This window comes from Balaenoptera physalus (assembly GCF_965194825.1).
Source record: "Balaenoptera physalus genome assembly, chromosome: 13".
Classification (NCBI taxonomy): Eukaryota; Metazoa; Chordata; class Mammalia; order Artiodactyla; family Balaenopteridae; genus Balaenoptera; species Balaenoptera physalus.
Genome location: NC_138892.1, coordinates 74,351,408 through 74,372,463, shown reverse-complemented (window position 1 = coordinate 74,372,463; position 21,056 = coordinate 74,351,408). Strand labels below are relative to the sequence as shown.

Sequence of the window (21,056 nt, the reverse complement as noted above, 5' to 3'; positions counted from 1 at the left end):
TTATGTATATAATTTTATTTGCATTAAAAGAGTAGATTCTATGATGTAACAGAATATTTTCCTCATGATTTTATGCTTTAAAACCTAAATAAGAAATTAAAATCGGTTTACTTAATGCATTAATGTCTGAAACTTAAACTTTGGCAGTAATATTTAGTTTTCAGATCCAGAACATTTCCCAAAAGGATTCTAAAGCACAGACAAAGAGACAATGATTCTGCTGTCACAGATGTTATCTATTTTGTGTTAAATATAAGTATTCATAGCACTGCTCACATCCAATATTTTTTTACTGCCAATACAGTTCTTCATCCTTCTACACTTCAGATAGCTTCCTACTACTCTGATAGGTCTTACTTTAAAGAAAAAGCCACACAAAGCCTCATCTGCATAACTACAATATATGATCTAAAAATTAGTCCAGTGGGCAGGACTGTACAAACAATTTCTGACAAAGGAAAAAGAGGAAGAGAGATGTGATAGCATCATACTTGATGTAACTTTTATATTTGCTCTTGTAATATAATTTCAGCATAGGTGCTCTATTAGGTTCCACAGAATAGTCCTCTAACACAGTAGGAGTACTTTTGTGATGTCGACCTAACCCAGGGTGATGACAGATGGAAAAATTACTGGGTCAGATGAATTTAATTTTAATTTTCTTTAAATTTAATTTTCTGTCACCCACAATAAATATTCCAAATTTTCAAGTATAACTTTCTGTTTAGACATCTGTAAATTGTTATGAAGGAAGATAGTTAAAAACTTCAGAAGAAAAATGTTCCTTTTAAATATTTCTATGCTTACTTTTACACTCATTATTAGAGTAAAATATTTTTAATTAAGGTAGTTTCAAATCATTAATTAATTATATAACAGAATTGTGATAAAGATTATTTCACAGAGGCTCTTAAAATATAATTGAACAATTTTAGAACATATGAATGTATGCAGCTTGATGGAAAGACTAGTATACTATCCAAGAACTATTAATTTTTTTGTGAGAAGAGATAATCTGACATCTAAGGCAATATACTTACTCTTTGGACTAGCCTGTTACTCCTTGAGACTAACATCTATAGTCTTTGAGTGTTCATTACAATGATGTGAAAATGAAAAGAATTGTTATTATCCTGGAAACTATTATAATCAAAGCAGTAAGAAAACTTTTTAGGATAATTTTCATTTCATTAACTGTATCTCTCAATAAAAACATGCTTAAAGATTACCTACAGAAGAGTTTAAGGAATCAAGATAATTCAAAAGCAAAAGGAAATTGTTCATTGTGATTTAAAAAACTTTACCTACCTTTGTGGAATATAGAACATATGTTGTGGAGGTGGTTTATATAGGATTCCTTCATACACAGGCCAGAGCCCACTTAAAATTCTGAAGAGAGAACTTTTCCCACAACCATTGGGACCAGTTATCAAAAGATGCATTCCTTCTTCTACCTAAGGTAAGAAATAAAATTAGAAATTACAATATGTAAAAATGGTTTCATTTGGCAGCATTTAAAAGGGATTTTTTTTTGAAACTTTCAAACACATGATAACCTAGGATGGGCAAGGAATCAAAGAAAAATATATCGGGATTGAGACCATCAAATTTGGCTTTTGACTATGCTCTGATGCTAAAAGCATCATAAAATAATCCAATTCCAAAGAAATGGATCTTCTTCGAATGAGCACTGACTTCCCAAAATTTTCATTGAGGTCTTGCCATCACATACTACACAAATACGTAGGAACATAACCACGTGGAAATAAGAAATTGTAAAATTTTAATTTAAATGAAAATAGATTAAATTTATTTTATTTATATTAATATTTGATTAAATTTACTTCAATTAAGATACAACTTTGTTGTATTTGTAAGTTGGAGTTCTACGAGTCAGCTGGGTTGTTTAATTCAGTAGTCTGAAATGTTACAGAAATCACAAAAACCCATAATGAGAGACATAAAATGATTCTAATTTTGGTTTATTCACAGATGGAGAAAATACGTTTATGAAATTAAGACAGAGAAAAGCAAGAAGACTGTAATTTAGTCTTATGTCTAGGGATGAATTAAGTTATTTATCAATTGTTGATTGGATGATTCTCTTAGAATCTTTCAGCTTATTTATCATTTAAATTTAAACAGTTATATTTTATGACTTCTTATTCCACCTAATAGGATCAGGAAGTTGGCAATGTGCTATTTAAAAGGTATTGTAAGGGTCAAGAAAAAGGAACATTATTTAAAAATCTGATTTACTTCTAAGAACAAATGATATTTTATAATCAGTGACTAAAAAATGAATATAGTATGAAAGTACAAGAGGCAGAAATTTACAGTATGTCTGTATATGTAGCTTTGTACAGTATAGATACAAATATCTAAGGTCCATGATGTAGAATACATTATGTTGAAAACTCAAAGGTGAAAGAGCATTACATTACTTGTATTATGTCACTATAAGGAACCATATCCATGTATATCCATTACTCATTTGCTGTGTATAACATAAGCTAAAATCTTTTTGCTGAAAGAAGGTGGTAGGGAGAGGAAGGGAGGAAGGGAAGGAAAAAAAGGTTGATATGAAGGTTAGATACAAGAACTAAGAATGTATGTAATAAATAAATGTAAAGCAAAAATGGTTCAGATTTATATTCTGAGTAATTAGTCATTTCCTCAGCAAACATTGATTGAATATCTAAATGTGCTTGACATTCTTCTAGGCACAGAAGATACAGTGCTGCTCAAGACAAAGTCCCTGTTCTTGTGGAGCTTACATTTCAATGGCAAAGACAGCAATAAACACATGAACAAAAAATTAACTAGTCATAAATGCTATTATGAAAGCAAAAAAGGAAGATGTGTTAGGGAAAGATGGTGGCATTGTGAGGTTGGCAGGGGAAAGGGGCTTCTTTTGATTAGATGGTCAGGAAAGTCCTCTTTGAGGAGATACCATTTTGCTTTAGCCTGGTGACAAGAAGCAACAAGTAAGATCTGGTGGAAGAGCATTCCAGGCAATAAAGATAGCTACCACAAGGACATAAGACAGGAGCAAGCTTGAGTCTATAAAATCTGATCACAGATATTTTTTTCTCCCTAATTGTAGGCAAACTGAAATGCCATTTTGATACAGTAAAATTTAAAAAAAATCCTGGGAAGAACCCAGAAAGGGTTTTGTGATTTGCTCTGCTCTTTCAGTAGAGAGAGGATTAAGAAAGTGTAATTCTGTAGAAGCATAAACACTTTTCAAATGATTTTTTAAAGGTATGTGCCATGGCAAAAGGTATATAAACAAAATATTTAATAGGGTCATTCTCTACTAGGAATTCTCAGAAATTTAACACATTTTGAGTCGTAATAGAAGACTTTTCTACATTCATATTATTTTTTAGCATAAGTTTTCTGATGTTTAGTAAACAGTGAGTGTGAGGCAAAAGAATTCCCACATTTACTGAAATTTTCTTCTCCAAATGGTTTTTTAATTCCAAAAGGTTAGCATAAGAACAAGAATGTTTTCCTCTAGAAACCTGTTTATTTATCAATCCATGCAGAGGAAACAAAATTTTCTATTATACTTTGGGGACCTGAGACTTTAAATAAAACTCCCTGTCTGACTCAGAAATAAATAATTATCATAAAAGTATACTATATTAACATATACCTTTGTAGAACCTCAAAATTTATGACACTTTCACTAGATTATTTTAAAATTCATTTTATATAAAAATATACTGAGCTCTGAATTTTTTCACAGAAAGAGTGTTATGTGTCCACAATAATGTATTTAGTTAGTAGGTGGCAGAATTCAAGACTCTCCCTCTATTTAATAAATGGAGCAACAAGAATTGATATTATGAAACTTAACCTGATGAAAAACCTCTATACAAAGTCATACATTATAAATTGCTAAAGTATTAGCAAATAGTTAAATATCCCATGTAGGCCTCTTCAAAGGCTTTATTTTAAATCTACTTAAGATTATGATGCATCATTAGCACCTTATTGCTACTTTATAGGTCCATAAATGGAAAAATAGATCCCAACCAAATTGTAGTTAAAACACAATTTCTCTTACGTTTATTAACACAGAATTTCTCCCTGTTCAGTACTTCTCATCCTCTTCCAGCAGGCTTATGCACTTTCAAATACATCTTTAATAATTAAACCTAGACTAAGGTCCATATTAAAATCATTAAATGCACATATACGGTCATGTTTCTAATTCTGTTATCAAGTCCAATCATGTCATTGTTTGAACTAAGCACAGATCACTACACTTGTCAGCAAATTATTTTGTACTTGAATTCCAAAATGTGTGTTTGAATTTTACAATACTTTAAATCAGGGTCTCAGATTTATTAGCTATTTTTTTACCTTAGTTTTTGTAATCAAGACAGAGTATTAAATAACAAATAACTATTATTCTCAACGGAATTAAAAGCTAAATTCCAATTCATGAATCTTCTGATCATTTTTTCCTAAGAGAAGATGTGATTATTGAAAATATAAATTAAATTTAGAGAATGTAAACTTGCTGATGACCTCTTCTCTCATATTTTAGTAAATATATAACAATATAGGCTTGTATTTTTTGAGTAACTCCTATAAGGAAAAAAAATAAAACGTATTTCCAGATATTAATTTCTGAAGAAATTTCCTATTGTTCCCAAAAGTTACTTTGTATAGGCTCTCAGTGTACTCTAATTTTGATTTTCAACCAGGCCATAAAGCAGTAGAAATCAAATTTTTCTTTCTCTCTGCTTTCTGAGGAAGTAACTGCATCTGTAATTGAGCCTCTATGCATACCTTTCTTGATTTCCCCTCCTTTCCATATGCTCCTCCAAGTATTTAATATAAGGTACATGAATTCTGAGTTGTTTTGAATTATTGTGTTGGCAACAATCAGAAGATTCTTGAATATCATCTTACTTTGAAGTTTAGCTTGGAAGCCACCACTTCTCCCGTTGGTGTAATTATGGGAACATTTTCACAAATAATTCCATGATCCACATCAATAACTTTTCCTATAAGTTAAGGAAGAGTTTAAGTTTCAAAAGCTATCATGTGTTATTGCTAATTAAATAACTTAAAGTATAATGTAGCATAACAGATAAATTCACTATAAAGATAATTCACATTAATGAATCATAGAAATAAATGTAAATATAGATATCTATATCTAAAGCAAAGTCTAATGTAAATTTGCACATTTTGACATATCTATTTGGAAAATCTCAGAAATATTATTTTACTATAATATGATGTTAATATCATAATGAGAGCAAAGCTAAACTCTATCTGGTATAACCCAGCCACACTGTTTATAACTACTTATTTCTCTAAATTAAACTTTCCTATAGAAAAAAAACACAGTTGCAAAAAGGAAATTAAGACATAGAACTATAATTTTTAAAACTATAATAACCAAACCAAATGATAGAATGATGGAGAACAATATGACATTAGCTCTAATTCTGTTATTTGAATTTTAAATGCAAACAATTCATTCTGCCATATGTGCAGTTTCTAAAAATAATTCTAGACATTTTGTCCTAAATAAAAGTAGCATAATATTTTTTATGGTAATATTAGTCACTACTCCTCAAAATGCAGCACTGACTTTAGGAATAACTGTTTAAATAACTAAATGTTGGTTCCTTACATCTGTTCAAAGCTATCTTCTAAAAAACTTTGGTTCTGTTGATAAACATTTAAATATAGAAAAAATACAAAAACATATGAGTTTAATACCTTTGATTTCCAGTGTCTCACTGAGGGGTAATTCTACGTTAGCTCCACTCTTGCTATGGTTTTCAGACTCTTGCAAGACAGCAGTTCTCTTATAAATGCCTCTTTTTACTTCATCAAAGACCCAAAACATGTTGTATACTCGAGCAGTATAGCCTGCTAATTCAGTTATCTAAAACCAACATAGGGAGAAAAAATAGTATACTCGAGACAGACTTTTAAACAAATATGCAATAATATAAACTTCTTGATTTAATGTTAAAGATCCTATTTTATTATACCTGAAAAGTAGATAGTACATCTGATAACTAAAACCAGTAACACTAAAAAACTTACCAAGAAAGCAGCATAGCAAGTCAACAGCTTAAGTTTGATTGGAATTAAAAAAACACATAAAAATTATTCATTCAAGTCAGGGTTCAAAGTGAAATGTAAAAACTTCAGAATATTAGTGAGACTTAAAAATCTTTCAAACAATTTTCTGATTTGGCCCCTGTTTGCATGAAAATTTGATTTCCAGAAATTAGAAGTTTTGTGAAAAGCTTAAATCCATTCAGTGAAATAATGATTCTTTATTTTGATATCTTTTTTCAATTAAAAATAGAAGATTTTAAGTAGAAGAAAAATGCATATTTTTCTTATTATGAAATGACATTTCTGAGTCAAACTGATTGTCACAATTCCTAAGTTTGGCCAGAGAAAATACCCCTGCAGGTGGATACCAATATTGGGCGTGAGCTCAGTGAAAAGCTTTAAATCCTTTTCAGTCCAAATCCCACAAAATTCAGTTTCTTTTCAAGCCAAACATGATTTATATGCCCAAAGAAAAATATTAAATATGACTTTTTTTCTAGATGAGATTATAAGATGAGATAAATCTCTGCTTTAGTTCAAAAGGCTCAATAGAGTGGTATCTTGCTCCTATTCTGCCAGTTGTCCAATTTAGGTTGAATCTCTGCTGCTTTTCTATTAAAGGAACACCTTGTTATCAAGGTGACTCATCTGAAAGATGACTCATGTCCTGTCAAGACCATCTTTCTCAGTGAAAAGGAAGCAACAAAAACCATTCTCTTACAGAACTGTTTAGTAGGAAATTGGTATCAATAAGCAAGGCATGTCACTAATAAATGTCTCTTAAACAATAAACTATGGACTAATACATTACCAACATTGTGTAAGATTTTTGTGTGTGCAAAACTTAAACAGTGAATGAGCAGGTATTATTGTTAAAAGCCTTCTACCACATGTCTCTACTGTGTGAGAGGTCTATAATTAGATTAGTATTTCATTTCTATATATTAATGTTATAGCTATTATATAGGATAATTTCTAAAATCTTATCTAGAAGAATCTCTTGAGTTCCCAAGTAGAGGAAAACAGAACTAAGGATTAACAAAATATGGATCCGAAAGAAACCTAAGTAAATATAGTTGCATTAAAAAAATCCGAAACAAATGTGGAGGTCAATTAAAGAAAGGCAGGAGGCATTGAGTTAGTAGACCAGGATGCAGGGATGAATGGGCAAAGAGTGTCAAAAAAAAAAAAAAAAATGAGAATGTGACTGTGGACAAATTACTTTGGGATATAAGACAAGGGGGTTTGTCTAAAAAGAAACCTTGTTCCCTCTAGAGCTAGTGGAGAATCCATGATGCTTTCATGTGCTTTCACAGGAGTAATAAGATTCTTTAGAAGTGAAAGTTCTATGATTCAATGCACATACAGGCAAAATAAAACAAAATGCAATCATTTCTTGTGTTGGAGACAATCTAGAAAAAAGAACTGATATTCTCTCTGTGACTTAGATAGCAAAGTGTTTGAATGTGAGATATATAAAATTTTGATTTCTCATTTAATTTTAATAATAAGTAATTTATTAGCTGAAAAAGCTATCCCCAAAACTGTGTCTCCAGATTATCAAAATTACTATTTGAAAAAAAAGTTTTAATTGAGTTGTCTTGCTTTGTGGCCCTAAACAACTGGTTTTACCTTTTTAAAAAAAAAACAATTCAATAAATCAGTTGTTAAATGAGATTGAAAAGTTTTGTCAGCAAATCACAAACTTTGCAACTATTTAATATAATTTATTCAAGGATAAGTTAATAGGTAGCTAAATTTATAATGATGCTCTGGCAATTTATATTGATGCAAAAGCCACAAGAGTATTAATAGTGAGAATGACTGTCCATGGGAATATTATTTAATATCTGAATTGAATAAAGTGATTTTTAATATTAACCCTGTGCTATCTGTAGGTCTTATTACCATTCTCTCAGCAAATATTTACTGACCATATACAATGTTCCAAGCATTAAAATAGATATTAGGAATGTAAAGATGAATAAGATAGTTCCTGCTTTCCACTCAGGGTCTTATGCAAAAGATAGACAATTATAATGTGGTAAAGCACCAGATGTACTATGAACACAGAGAAGGAAGACCCAGACTCTTCAGGGAAGTCAGAAAGAAAGTGGAATCACAAGATGGTTTTTTATACGTGGTTGGTAAGGCTTGACTTGTCCTGAAGTATAAGTAAAAGTTTGCAAGGTATATAAGTAATATTATTGGCTAACACTTATTAAAGTGCTTATGATCACAACAACTCAACAAAGTCATCACTATCATTATCCCCATTTTACAGATCAAGAAACAGACACAAACAGGTCAAGTTCATATAATTTGTAAATACTGGAGCAAGAATTTAAACTTAGGCACTCTGGCTCCAAAATCCATACCACCTTTGGTATTTTAGTAAAATTTAAGAGCAAATTTGGTAAAATTTGGTATTTTAGTATTTAGTAAAATTTGGTATTTTAGTAAAATTTAAGAGCAAATATGTCGTACTATAGACAGAAAAAGGAGTTGACAATTGAGAGTATAAAAATTGAAAGGTATTAGCAGCAATAGACTTGGGAGTTGTTGTCCTTTATCTTGATTATACTCTTAGCAAATTTTGGTAGAGAAAAGATGTTTCCAAAATAATAAACATATGTGGTAATTTACATTTTTGCGTGATTTTCATATATCTTATTTTAATCAAATTGATAACAAGAAATGCAAGTACCTCTTTGTATGAAGACATAATCCTTTCAATAGCATCAGCTCCAGAGGCCAATAAATTTCGAGCAGTGGTAAACGCTTCTGTCCGCTCACTAACCATAGCTTGCTTTCGATCATCCTCTAAATCTAAAAGCAAATTACAAAACTGTCGAATTTTTTAAGTAACTAAGTGTTTTGTTTTGTACTATGAGACTGTGACTAAAACAACCGTATGAAAACTTTTCATTAGTATCAGCAATTTCCTAGGAATTAATGAATTATTTAAAAAATAGTGTTTGTACCAGATTTTATTTAAATTTTCCTTTGTCTTATTATTTTTCTAGAAGGAGAGTTAGAAGAATTAAATCTATAGGAATTAAGACTATTTTCATTTAGCATTCTTTCAACCCTTACCAAAGTCAACGTCCTGCCCTTATTAGAGCTAGGTAATAAAATACTACTGATTCAGTCAATAAAATACCATTAACTAGAATCTAAGCAAATATTTCTAGTGTGATTTCTTTAATAGAAATGCAAAGTAGCTGACCCTCATACTAGCTCTGTCTACCTGTTTCAATTTTCACCCTCCAGTTTAGCAACACCCCAACCATGCAATATTCTGCTTATTCTCTGGTATTTGCATATATAATATTTTCTGACCTTAATATACTTTCTTTTTTGCCAAGCTCTTTCTTAAAGAGTTAGCTCTTTAGTACAGGTTTCCCTGGAAACCCTTGTCTGGCTTTTCCAGTGGACTATAAGTTCTTTAAGGGGCAAGACTGTATTTTATTCATTATTCCTAGTACTCACCAGAGTGTCTAGAACACAGTACTCCTTAATGTGTATTGAATGGATGGATGGATAGATAGATAAATATCCTAAATTGCTGTCAATGCAGAATTATGGTTAAGAGCCAGAAGTCAGACTAGGTTAGAGTCCAGACTCTACTACTTATTGGCAAGTAGTAAGGTTAGTAGAGCAAGCCACTAATCTTCTCCATGCTACTTTCTCATGTGTAAATGAGGGAAATAATAGTACTATCTCAAACAATTCTATCTCAGAGGGTTGTTGTGAGATTTAAAGGGGAAATACAAACAAAGTGTTAGCCTAATCCATGGTTTACAATAATTGTTCTTAAATGTTAGGTGTTATTATTTTCTCTAAGTGTTATTGTTATTATTGCATATCTACTCCATTTAGTATTATTCTTCAAAATTATTCTCTCCAGGTCATTACTTTAATCTTGGCATCAATTTGATTCTCTATCTGGTATTTCTATGGACTATCACCAAAATTCTAAATTGAAAGCTGCAAATTAATGAAGAAATTAGAATAATATAAATAGCCATGGGCCCACTTTGCTATTTATTTTGCTTGGATTTATCTCAGTGAAAACGGTTTTTTTTTTTTTTCTCCATGACATGCAAATATTTAACATGTGCCCTGCTATAACTACCAGATACTTTCACCTTTACTTGCTCATAGACAGCTCAGCTGAGTTTGAAAGGGATCCATGCATAATATAAGGTAAAATTCACTCAGCAGATATTTACTGAACAGCTGGATTTACAAGAAATTAGGCAAGGTGTTACCAGATATGCAAGGATTAAATGTAATTTTCAGATTCTTTCCTTAGGAAGCTTACAGTTTGATAGGAGAAAGAAGACAAGTTCCCAAATAACAATGCAGGGCAGCCTATGAGGAGAGTTAATATGACACATTTGAAGGATGCAAAAATAATTTCTTGCTGCAAGAGACAAGAAATGCTTCATGGAGGAGTAGACTGAGAGTGAGGCCTTGAAGACTGCATACAATTTTAAAAGATCACAAGTACAGCATAAGCAATGTCTCAAAGAAGGGAAATTTCAAGCAATGCCAATTGAATAATAACCTGGTCAAGTTACAGTATGGGTTGGTGTTAAGCACTGATTTTACTCAAGTATCAGAAAAACCATGAGTTCATGGGGACCTCCTAGCTCGAGAGTTAAGTACTGCTCCAGAGAACTATCTTTAGTTCCCTTGAAGTTAGTCTGTTTCCTTGAAGAATGAAAAAAGAAAGGCTTTGAGTGTTAGTATAAGTGATGAGAGAAAGACCTGAATGGCTAAATAGGCTGGGAACAGAATGTAGATATTCTTAAACACATTTAAATGTGTGAAAAATTTAGATAGCCACAAAAAATTAACAAAGGATTCTCAGCAAGCTACCAAAATAGTGATTGCGGTATCAGTTAAAGTGCTAAAAATAGTTTTGGCTCAGAGAATCTGGCTGATGATCTAAAATAATTATGGGATTTTATGAATTTGGGTTAAAAGGGGTTTGAATAATAGCTTTCACTGATAGCCTCTGTTAAGAAGAAATAACACTGATCATAAGCAAGAAGAACTACAATACTGCAGCTTGCGAAACAAAAACCACATTCACAGAAAGACAGACAAAATGAAAAGGCAGAGGACTATGTACCAGATGAAGGAACAAGATAAAACCCCAGAAAAACAACTAAATGAAGTGGAGATAGGCAACCTACCAGAAAAAGAATTCAGAATAATGACAGTGAAGATGATCCAGGACCTCGGAAAAGAATGGAGGCAAAGATCGAGAAGATACAAGAAATGTTTAACAAAGACCTAGAAGAATTAAAGAACAAACACCTAGAAGAACTAAAGAACAAACAAAGAGAGATGAATAGTACAATAACTGAAATGAAAAATACACTAGAAGGAATCAATAGCAGAATAACTGAGGCAGAAGAACGGATAAGTGACCTGGAAGACAGCATGCTGGAATTAACTGCCATGGAACAGAAAAAAGAAAAAAGAATGGAAAGAAATGAAGACAACCTAAGAGACCTCTGGGACAACATTAAACGCAACAACAGTCGCATTATAGGGGTACCAGAAGGAGGAGAGAGAGAAAGGACCCGAGAAAATATTTGAAGAGATTATAGTTGAAAACTTCTCTAACATGGAAAAGGAAATAGCCACCCGAGTCCAGGAAGCATAGACAGTCTCAGGAAAACCCCAAGGAGAAAAACGCTGAACACATAGTCACCAAATTGAAAAAAATAAAGACAAAGAAAAATTATTAAAAGCTACAAGGGAAAAATGACAACTAACATACAAGGGAACTCCCATAAGGTTAACAGCTGATTTCTCAGCAGAAACTCTACAAGCCAGAAGGGAGTAGCATGATGTATTTAAAGTAATGAAAGGGAAGAACCTACAACCAAGACTACTCTACCTGGCAAGGATCTCATTCAGATTTGACAGAGAAAGCAAAAGCTTTACAGACACGCAAAAGCTAAGAGAATTCAGCACCACCAAACCAGCTCTACAACAAATGCTAAAGAAACTTCTCTAAGCAGAAAACACAAGAGAAGGAAAGGACCTACAAAAACACACCCAAAATAATTAAGAAAATGGTAATAGGAACATACATATTGATTATTACCTTAAATGAGAATGGATTAAAGTTCCAACCAAAACACAGGCTCACTGAATGGATACAAAAACAAGACCCATATATATGCTGTCTACAAGAGACCGACTTCAGACCTAGGGACACATACAGATGGAAAGTGAGGGGATGGAAAAAGATAGTCCATGCAAATAGTAATCAAAAGAAAGTTGGAGTACCTATGCTCATATCAGATAAAATAGACTTTAAAATAGTTTTACAAGAGACAAGGAAGGACACTACATAATGATCAAGGGATCAATCCAAGAAGAAGATAAAACAATTATAAATATATATGCACCCAAAACAGGAGCACTTCAATACATAAGGCAAATGCTAATGACTATAATAGAGGAAATCAACAGTAACACAATAATAGTGGGGGACTTTAACACCTTACTTACACCAAAGGACAGATCATCCAAAATGAAAATAAATAAGGAAACAGAAGCTTTAAATGACACAATAGACCAGATAGCTTTAATTGATATTTATAGGACATTCCATCCAAAAACAGCAGATTACACTTTCTTCTCAAGTGCACACAGAACATTCTCAAGGATAGATCACACTTTGGGTCACAAATCAAGCCTTGGTAAATCTAAGAAATTTGAAATAATATCAAGCATCTTTTCTGACCACAATGCTATGAGATTAGAAATGAATTACAGGGAAAAAAACGTAAAAAACACAAACACAAGGAGGCCAAACCATATGTTACTAAATGACAAAGAGATCACTGAAGAAATCAAAGAGGAAATCAAAAACTACCTAGAGACAAATTACAACAGAAATACAATGATCTAAAACCTATGGGATGCAGCAAAAGCAGTCCTAAGAGGGAAGTTTATAGCAATACAAGACTACCTCAGGAAACAAGAACAATCTCAAATAAACAATCTAACTTTACACCTAAGGAACTAGAGAAAGAACAAACAAAACCCAAAGTTAGTAGAAGGAAAGAAATCATAAAGATCAGATCAGAAATAAATGAAATAGAAACAAAGAAAACAATAGCAAAGATCAATAAAACTAAAAGCTGGTTCTTTGAGAAGATAAACACACTTGATAAATGTTTAGCCAGACTCATCAAGAAAAAGAGGGAGAGGACTCAAATCAATAAAATTAGAAATGAAAAAGGAGAAGTTACAATGGACACTGCAGAAATACAAAGCATCCTAAGAGACTACTACAAGCAACTCTATGCCAATAAAATGGACAACCTGGAAGAAATGGACAAACTCCTAGAAAGGTATAACCTTCCAAGACTGAACCAGGAAGGAAAAGAAAATATGAACAGATCAATCACAAGTAATGAAATTGAAACTATGATTACAAATCTTCCAACAAACAAAAGTCCAGGACCAGATGGCTTCAAATGTGAATTCTATCAAACATTTAGAGAAGAGCTAACACCCATGCTTCTCAAACTCTTCCAAAAATTGCAGAGGAAGGAACACTCCCAAACTCACTCTATGAGGCCACCATCACCCTGACACCAAAACCAGACAAAGACACTACAATAAAAGAAAATTACAGACCAATATCACTCATGAATATAGATGCAAATATCCTCAACAAAATACTATCAAACAGAATATAAAAACACATTAAAAGGATCATACACCATGATCAAGTGGGATTTATCCCAGGAATGCAAGGATTCTTAAATATACACAAATCAATCAATGTGATACACCATATTAACAAACTGAAGAATAAACACCATATGATCATTTCAATAGATGCAGAAAATGCTTTTGACATAATTCAACACCCATTTATGATAAAAACTCTACAGAAAGTGGGCTGAGAGGGAACCTACCTCAACATAACAAAGGCCGTATATGACAAACCCAGAGCAAACATCATTCTCAATGGTGAAAAACTGAAAGCATTTCCACTAAGATCTGGAAAAAGACAAGGATGTCCACTATTATTCAACATAGTTTTGGAAGTCCTAGCCACAGCAATCAGAGAAGAAAAAGAAATAAAAGAAATACAAATTGGAAAAGAAGAAGTAAAACTGTCACTTTTTGCAGATGACATGATACTATACAGAGAGAATCCTAAAGATGCCACCAGAAAACTACTAGAGCTAATCAATAAATTTGGTAAAGTTTCAGGATACAAAATTAACACACAGAAATCTCTTGCATTCTTATACACTAACAATGAAAGATCAGAAAGAGAAATTAAGGAAACAATCCCATTCACCATTGCAACAAAAAGAATAAAATACCTGGGAATAAACCTACCTAAGGAGGTAAAGATCTGTACTCAGAAAACTATAAAACACTGATGAAACAAATCAAAGTGGACATATATACACTACCAAATGTAAAATAGCTAGTGGGAAGCAGCCGCATAGCACAGGGAGATCAGTTCGGTGCTTTGTGACCACCTACAGGGGTGGGATAGGGAGGGTGGGAAGTAGACATAAGAGGGAGGAGATATGGGGACATATGTATATGTATAGCTGATTCACTGTGTTATAAAGCAGAAACTAACACACCATTGTAAAGCAATTATACTCTAATAAAGGTGTTAAAAAAAAAAAGATGGGGGCTTCCCTGGTGGCGCAGTGGTTGAGAACCTGCCTGCCAATGCAGGGGATACGGGTTCGAGCCCTGGTCTGGGAAGATCCCATATGCCGTGGAGCAACTGGGCCCGTGAGCCACAATTACTGAGCCTGCGCGTCTGGAGCCTGTGCTCCGCAACAAGAGAGGCCACGATAATGAGAGGCCCACACACCGCGATGAAGAATGGCCCCCACTTGCCGCAACTAGAGAAAGCCCTCACACAGAAACGAAGACCCAACACAGCCATAAAAATAAATAAATAAATAAACCCAAAGTTTAAAAAAAAAAAAAAAAGATGACACAAACAGATGGAGAGATATACCATGTTCTTGGACTGGAAGACTCAATATTGTGAAAATGACTATAGTACCCAAAGCAACCTACAGATTCAATGCAATCCCTATCAAATTACCAGTGGCATTTTTCACAGAACTAGAACAAAAAATTTCACAATTTGTATGGAAACACAAAAGATCTCCAATAGTGAAAGCAATCTTGAGAAAGAAAAACAGAGCTGGAGGAATCAGGCTCCCTGACTTCAGACTATACTACAAAGCTACAGTAATCAAGACAGTATGGTACTGGCACAAAAACAGAAATATAGATCAATTGAAAAGGATAGAAAGCCCAGAGATAAACCCACGCACATATGGTCAACTAATCTATGACAAAGGAGGCAAGGATATACAATGGAGAAAAGATTGTCTCTTTAATAAGTGGTGCTGGGAAAACTGGACAGCTACATGTAAAAGAATGAAACTAGAACACTTCCTAACACCATACACAGAAATAAAGTCAAAATGGATTAAAGACCTAAATGTAAAGCCAGACGGTAGAAAACTCTTAGAGGAAAACATAGGAAGAACACTGTTTGACATAAATCACAGCAAGATCTTTTTTGACCCACCACGTAGAGTAATGGAAAAAACCCAAAAATAAACAAGTGAGACCTACTGAAACTTAAAAGCTTTTGCAAAGAAAAGGAAACTATAAACAAGACAAAAAGACAATCCTCAGAATGGGAGAATATATTTGCAAACAAATCAATGGACAAAGGATTAATCTCCAAAATATATAAACAGCTCATGCAGCTCAATATTAAAAAGAGAAACAACACAATCAAAAAGTGGGCAGAAGACCTAGACAGACATTTCTGTAAAGAAGACATACAGATGGCCAAGAGGCACATGAAAAGCTGCTCAACATCACTAATTATTAGAGAAATGCAAATCAAAACTACAATGAGGTATCAACCTCACACTGGTTAGAGTGGCCATCATCAAAAAATCCAAACGATAAATGCTGGAGTGGGTGTTGAGAAAAGGGAACCGGCTTGCACTGTTGGTGGGAACATAAATTGATACAGCCACTATGGAGAACAGTATGGAGGTTCCTTAAAAAACTAAAACTAGAACTACCATACGATCCAGCAATCTCACTGCTGGGCATATACCCAGAAAAAACCATAATTCAAAAAGACACATGCACCCCAGTGTTCATTGCAGCACTCTTTACAATAGCCAGGTCATGGAAGCAACCTAAATGCCCATTGATAGATGAATGAATAAAGAAGATGTGGTACACATATACAATGGAATGTTACTCAGCCACAAAAGGAATGAAAATGGGTCATTTGTAGAGACATGGATGAACCTAGAGACTGTCATACACAGTGAAGCAAGTCAAAAAGAGAAAAACAAATATCGTCTATTAAGGTATGTATGTGGAATCTAGAAAAATGGTACAGACGAACCGGTTTGCAAGGAAGAAATAGAGACACAGGTGTAGAGAACAAACTTATGGGCACCATGGTGGGAAAGCCCAGGGGTTGTGGTGGGATGAATTCGGAGATTGGGATTGACATATATACACTAATATGTAGAAAACAGATAACTAATAAGAACCTGCTGTATAAAAATAAATAAATAAAATAAAATTTAAAAAAAGAAATAACACTAGCACAGATGGACTGGTGTTCTGTATGGCATGGTAACTTCTATGTTGCTTTGGCAGATTATTATCTACTGGGCTTTCTCCATGTTTTTAAAATTATGAATTTGTAACAAAATTACAAATAGCTCTGGAAAGACTTCATTTGACTTATTCTACTGGTTTTTCTTTGGCAGGTAGTTTGAGAACAGTGCAAGAGTATTTTGTCATGCACACATTAGCAAATAACTTCTATGACAAGGCAAGATTCCTTAGTGTCAGAGATATAAATTCATGACCTAAAGCACTCGCCTATTTTGTATCCTAGGTAAACACATTTCATTTTCCTCACCAAATATTTAAAATATTTTTTCAAAAGTTCCACATTTAAGGATTTAATAGTTAACATATCTGCTCATTTTACTGCTAGTTTTCATCACTGCTAATAATAAGTATGTATTGAAACATAGTCACATCCGTTGCTATTTCACTGAAAAGATGAGAAAGAATTTTATAACTCAGGTTTAAGTCTATTAATTTTTAAAAGTTAAAAAAAGTAGGCTATTCTTTTGTACTTTTATCCTTTGCTTTTATAATCTGAGTTTATTTAATTTCATTTACATGTTACCTTTGTCATCTTAACAAATCTCAGCAAAAACTATAGCCTTACTCTACTTCATACCATATATAAATATCAACTCTAAATAGATTGATGTTATCAATGTGAAATGAAAAACCAATAAATTTCTAAAAGATAAAATTGGAGAGTATCTTTATGACCTTGGGTTAGACAAATGTTTCTTAAACAGGACATAAAACCATTAACCACAAAGAAAATGATTGATAAATTGAACTATATTAAAATGATAACTTCTCTTGGACACTGTTAAGAGACTGAAAAACGAAGAATCAAGTGGGAAAAGATATTTGAGATTTTTGTGTGTGTGTGTCTGACAAAAGACTTATTACAGAATACATAACAGCTCTCACAAATCAATTAGAAAAAAAGATAAGCTAATTTAAAATTAATCAAAAAAATTATCAGCACTTCATAAGAACAGCTATCCAAATGGCCAATAAATGAATAAAAAGTGCTTAATCTCATTAGCCATCAAAGAAATGAAAACTAAGACCACAGTAAAGTACCACTATACACTCACCATATGCCTAAGATGAAAAATGCCTAAACGAAAAAGACTGACGTCAAACATTGACAAAGATGTGGAGCGACTAGAATGCTCATGCGTACTATACGATACTATTTATAGAAGATTCAAAAACCAGCAAATATTAATGAATGGTCAGTAAAATAATTATCTTTGCTGTGGCATGGCAAGGGCAGGAGTAAGTGGAGTTGGGGTGGGGGGCTAATGATGAGGATAGGACTGGGAAGGGGTATGGAGGCTTCTGGGATGAAGGTAAGGTTCTATTTCTTCTGAGTTGTAATTATGTATATGTCTTAACTTGCTGACAATTGGTTGAGTGGTGCACTAATGATTGTGTCTTGTTCACATATGTGTTATACTTTAAAAATCATAACTACATATATGCATAGCTACTTACAGCTAAAAGTATGTCTTTGATATATATTGATAATTACTGTTATTGGTCGACAGGAGAGTAATCATATCTAAACTGACCTATAATATAACATTTTATTTGAATAATTTGACATTGGAATATGAGACATACTAATGCAGCAGGAGCTATGGATCTAATCTTGTTGCAGGTACATTTTGAGAATACAAACATCACCCATGTTACTAGGGTGATGGGTAGAATATAGTTCTATTCCTAAGAACAGTATCTCTCAGTTGCTACTTCTGATGTGCCACCTCACACTAGCAGATTACCAACACTGGCAGTGCCAGTGGCTTAGGTGCTCTCTTCCCTACTCGTTAGGTGTCTGTAATAAGGTCTGGCAGGAGAGACCTATAAGTAGCTTTCCCTGGCCTTGCCCAGAACTGCTCTTGATATAAAGAGAAGAAAAGTGAAAGTGGCCTATAACATTAAACAACTGAGATTATAGCTCCCAAGTAACTATTTTCTTCACATAATTTCAGTCTTTCTCTTAATATGAAGCAAATAAAGGGGTAATGTCCTCTATAAAGATAATAGAGATGATACAAAATTAACCATTTCAATACCCTTTTCAACCATTTGGTCCCATGATTACTTGGTCTCAAATAAGTTAAGTCCCTTATAGAATAAGTTCCAATACAGCTAATATAGAGGCAGCATAGTGAAGGGAAAAAAAGCAATGCACAAGGAATTACATAATGTCTTCTATCCTTAGTGCTTCCACTAACCATTTGTGTGACCTTAGGCAGACCTGGGGCTCCAGACTAGATCACCTGTAAGCTCCTCTTCTGACGTGAAAATGACATGATACCATATGCAGTTTTGTAATGTGAACTTGAATATAAATATTCAAACAAATATTCAAACAATTTATGTAGGCTATTCCTCCTATTTGCATCTTTACCTCCAACTTCCTAATCACTTTCAAATGCCTTGCTCTTTTAACAATAATCAGGCCAGCAAACATCTATTGAGCATTTCCTATGATGCAGGCATTGCTCTAAATTCTACACGTGGGATCTTCCTTAATCTTCATAACAACCCTGCTATAATTTCCCCCATCTTGGAAATGGGGAAACTGAAGTACAAAAAGGTTAAATGATTTGTCCAAAGTCACAGCCCAGTAAGCAAAAGAGCCAGCATTTGAACCCAGGCAATCTGATACCAGAGCCCACATAGTAAGAATGTAATAAATATTAACCGTTGCTTCCACCTAAATTCTTACTATTTGCCATGGACTGTTTCAAGGCACATTAAATACATTATTTATAATTTCATAACAATTCTGTAAAATTCTGTAAAATATATACATTCCTATAGTATATATAGGAATATATATTCCTATAGTTAAGAAAGGAAAACTGAAGCATATAAAGTTTCTGTAACTTTCTTAAGGATGGATAACTACTAACTAGCAGAGTCAAGATTTGAACAGTGGCCTGTTTCTTCCTTTACTCTTCTCTTTCTTTCCTCTTTTCTGCTTTTTCTCCCTTTTCTCTTTGCCATCCCTCTCTTACTCATCCATTTCTTTCCATCTATTTTTGCATTAAAATATGTACTATCATGTGCTTAATTTACCTCTAATGTAAGAGACAACTCAGGGCGTAAGTATAAATTAAGATTGAAGACTAGATTAGGATAGATAGTATTTAATTCCAAGACCTAAAGCCTCAAAGATAATATCATTATCTAAAAAAAAAATCAATTATTTTGTCTGAGTAAAATGATAACTTAATGTTTTCATGTGGTATGTCATCATCATCACAGTAACCTTAGAAATTACAGAAGATATTGAAGCATACTCTCTTAATATTATCATATGAATTCATTTTATTCTTCTATGAAATTCTTATATTGCTTTTCTTTTTATAAAATTTTCTTTTGAAAAGAAGCTTTAAGAATTATTTTGTTTCACTTGCATCAATGTGATTATTAGCACAATTTCAATCTAAAATTTTAATGCTGTTTCTTTAATTTACTATTGTATTTTCAAAATTTGTAGGATTTATTTTTAAATATCTTATTACATCACCTACAGAAGATTGTTAGATTGTTTGCATACATTGTTTACTTCTTACTGGTCTCTGTGGGGTTAATTTGTCACCATTAATAGCTGCATTTTCTCTGTTCTATGTTGAATACTCCAGGGTTTTCTAATAAGACCAGTTCTTCCAAAGACTAACAGAACAACACCATAATTTTGTCATTGGGGTAGTTTCTAATATACATTATACATGAAACTTTTAAAATATCCATAAACTGATGGATAGATATTCACTATGAATATCTGACAATTTTGTTAAATTTCTTAGTAAAACTAATCTAAAGACCATACATTTTTGTCTTTTTTTTCTCTAATACCCTTTTGAAAAAGCAATTTATTTTATTTCATTATGAAAGGATTAAATCTAAAAATACTAACAATGCCTTTTTCAATAGAAGCTTTTTAAAATGATTAAAACGAATTTTGAAAACATTGAATAAACAGATAAAATTCAGTTTTCCTAGTGGTCTAAATACACTATTAGACAGTTGAGTTGCAGAGTACATTTGGTATATGTATAGCACTTACCACAAGGGATTGACAAATCCTACTTTGCCAAAATGAACAATTTTAGGTTAAGAATGACTCAAATTTGACAGGTGTTTTTGTGAGAATTGGTAAAGCATTAAAGCACTGTTTTAAATATTAAAGCATATGGTAATTTTTTCCTTTTTATTGGATG

The 21,056-nt window shown here is 32.8% G+C and overlaps 1 protein-coding gene and 1 long non-coding RNA gene across 4 annotated transcripts in view; one reads left to right on the top strand and one right to left on the bottom strand.

Annotated features, from left to right (window-relative positions):
- The window catches only part of LOC309640502, an 875,392-nt gene that overhangs the window by 169,974 nt on the left and 684,362 nt on the right, over nucleotides 1–21,056 (top strand). The window lies entirely within an intron of this gene.
- ABCD2 (ATP binding cassette subfamily D member 2) overlaps nucleotides 1–21,056 on the bottom strand; it is a 101,439-nt gene that overhangs the window by 68,767 nt on the left and 11,616 nt on the right. For 2 of the 3 annotated variants that reach the window (XM_082419248.1, XM_082419249.1), the window contains exons 3-6: nucleotides 8,810–8,931; nucleotides 5,752–5,920; nucleotides 4,930–5,024; nucleotides 1,309–1,454 (exon numbers count right to left, since the gene is read on the bottom strand). In XM_082419248.1, the coding sequence (XP_082275374.1) occupies nucleotides 1,309–1,454; nucleotides 4,930–5,024; nucleotides 5,752–5,920; nucleotides 8,810–8,931 (532 nt within the window). Of the gene's footprint in view, nucleotides 1–1,308; nucleotides 1,455–4,929; nucleotides 5,025–5,751; nucleotides 5,921–6,084; nucleotides 8,477–8,809; nucleotides 8,932–21,056 lie in introns of those variants that run through there. The other variant, XM_082419250.1, reaches the window with a different exon arrangement.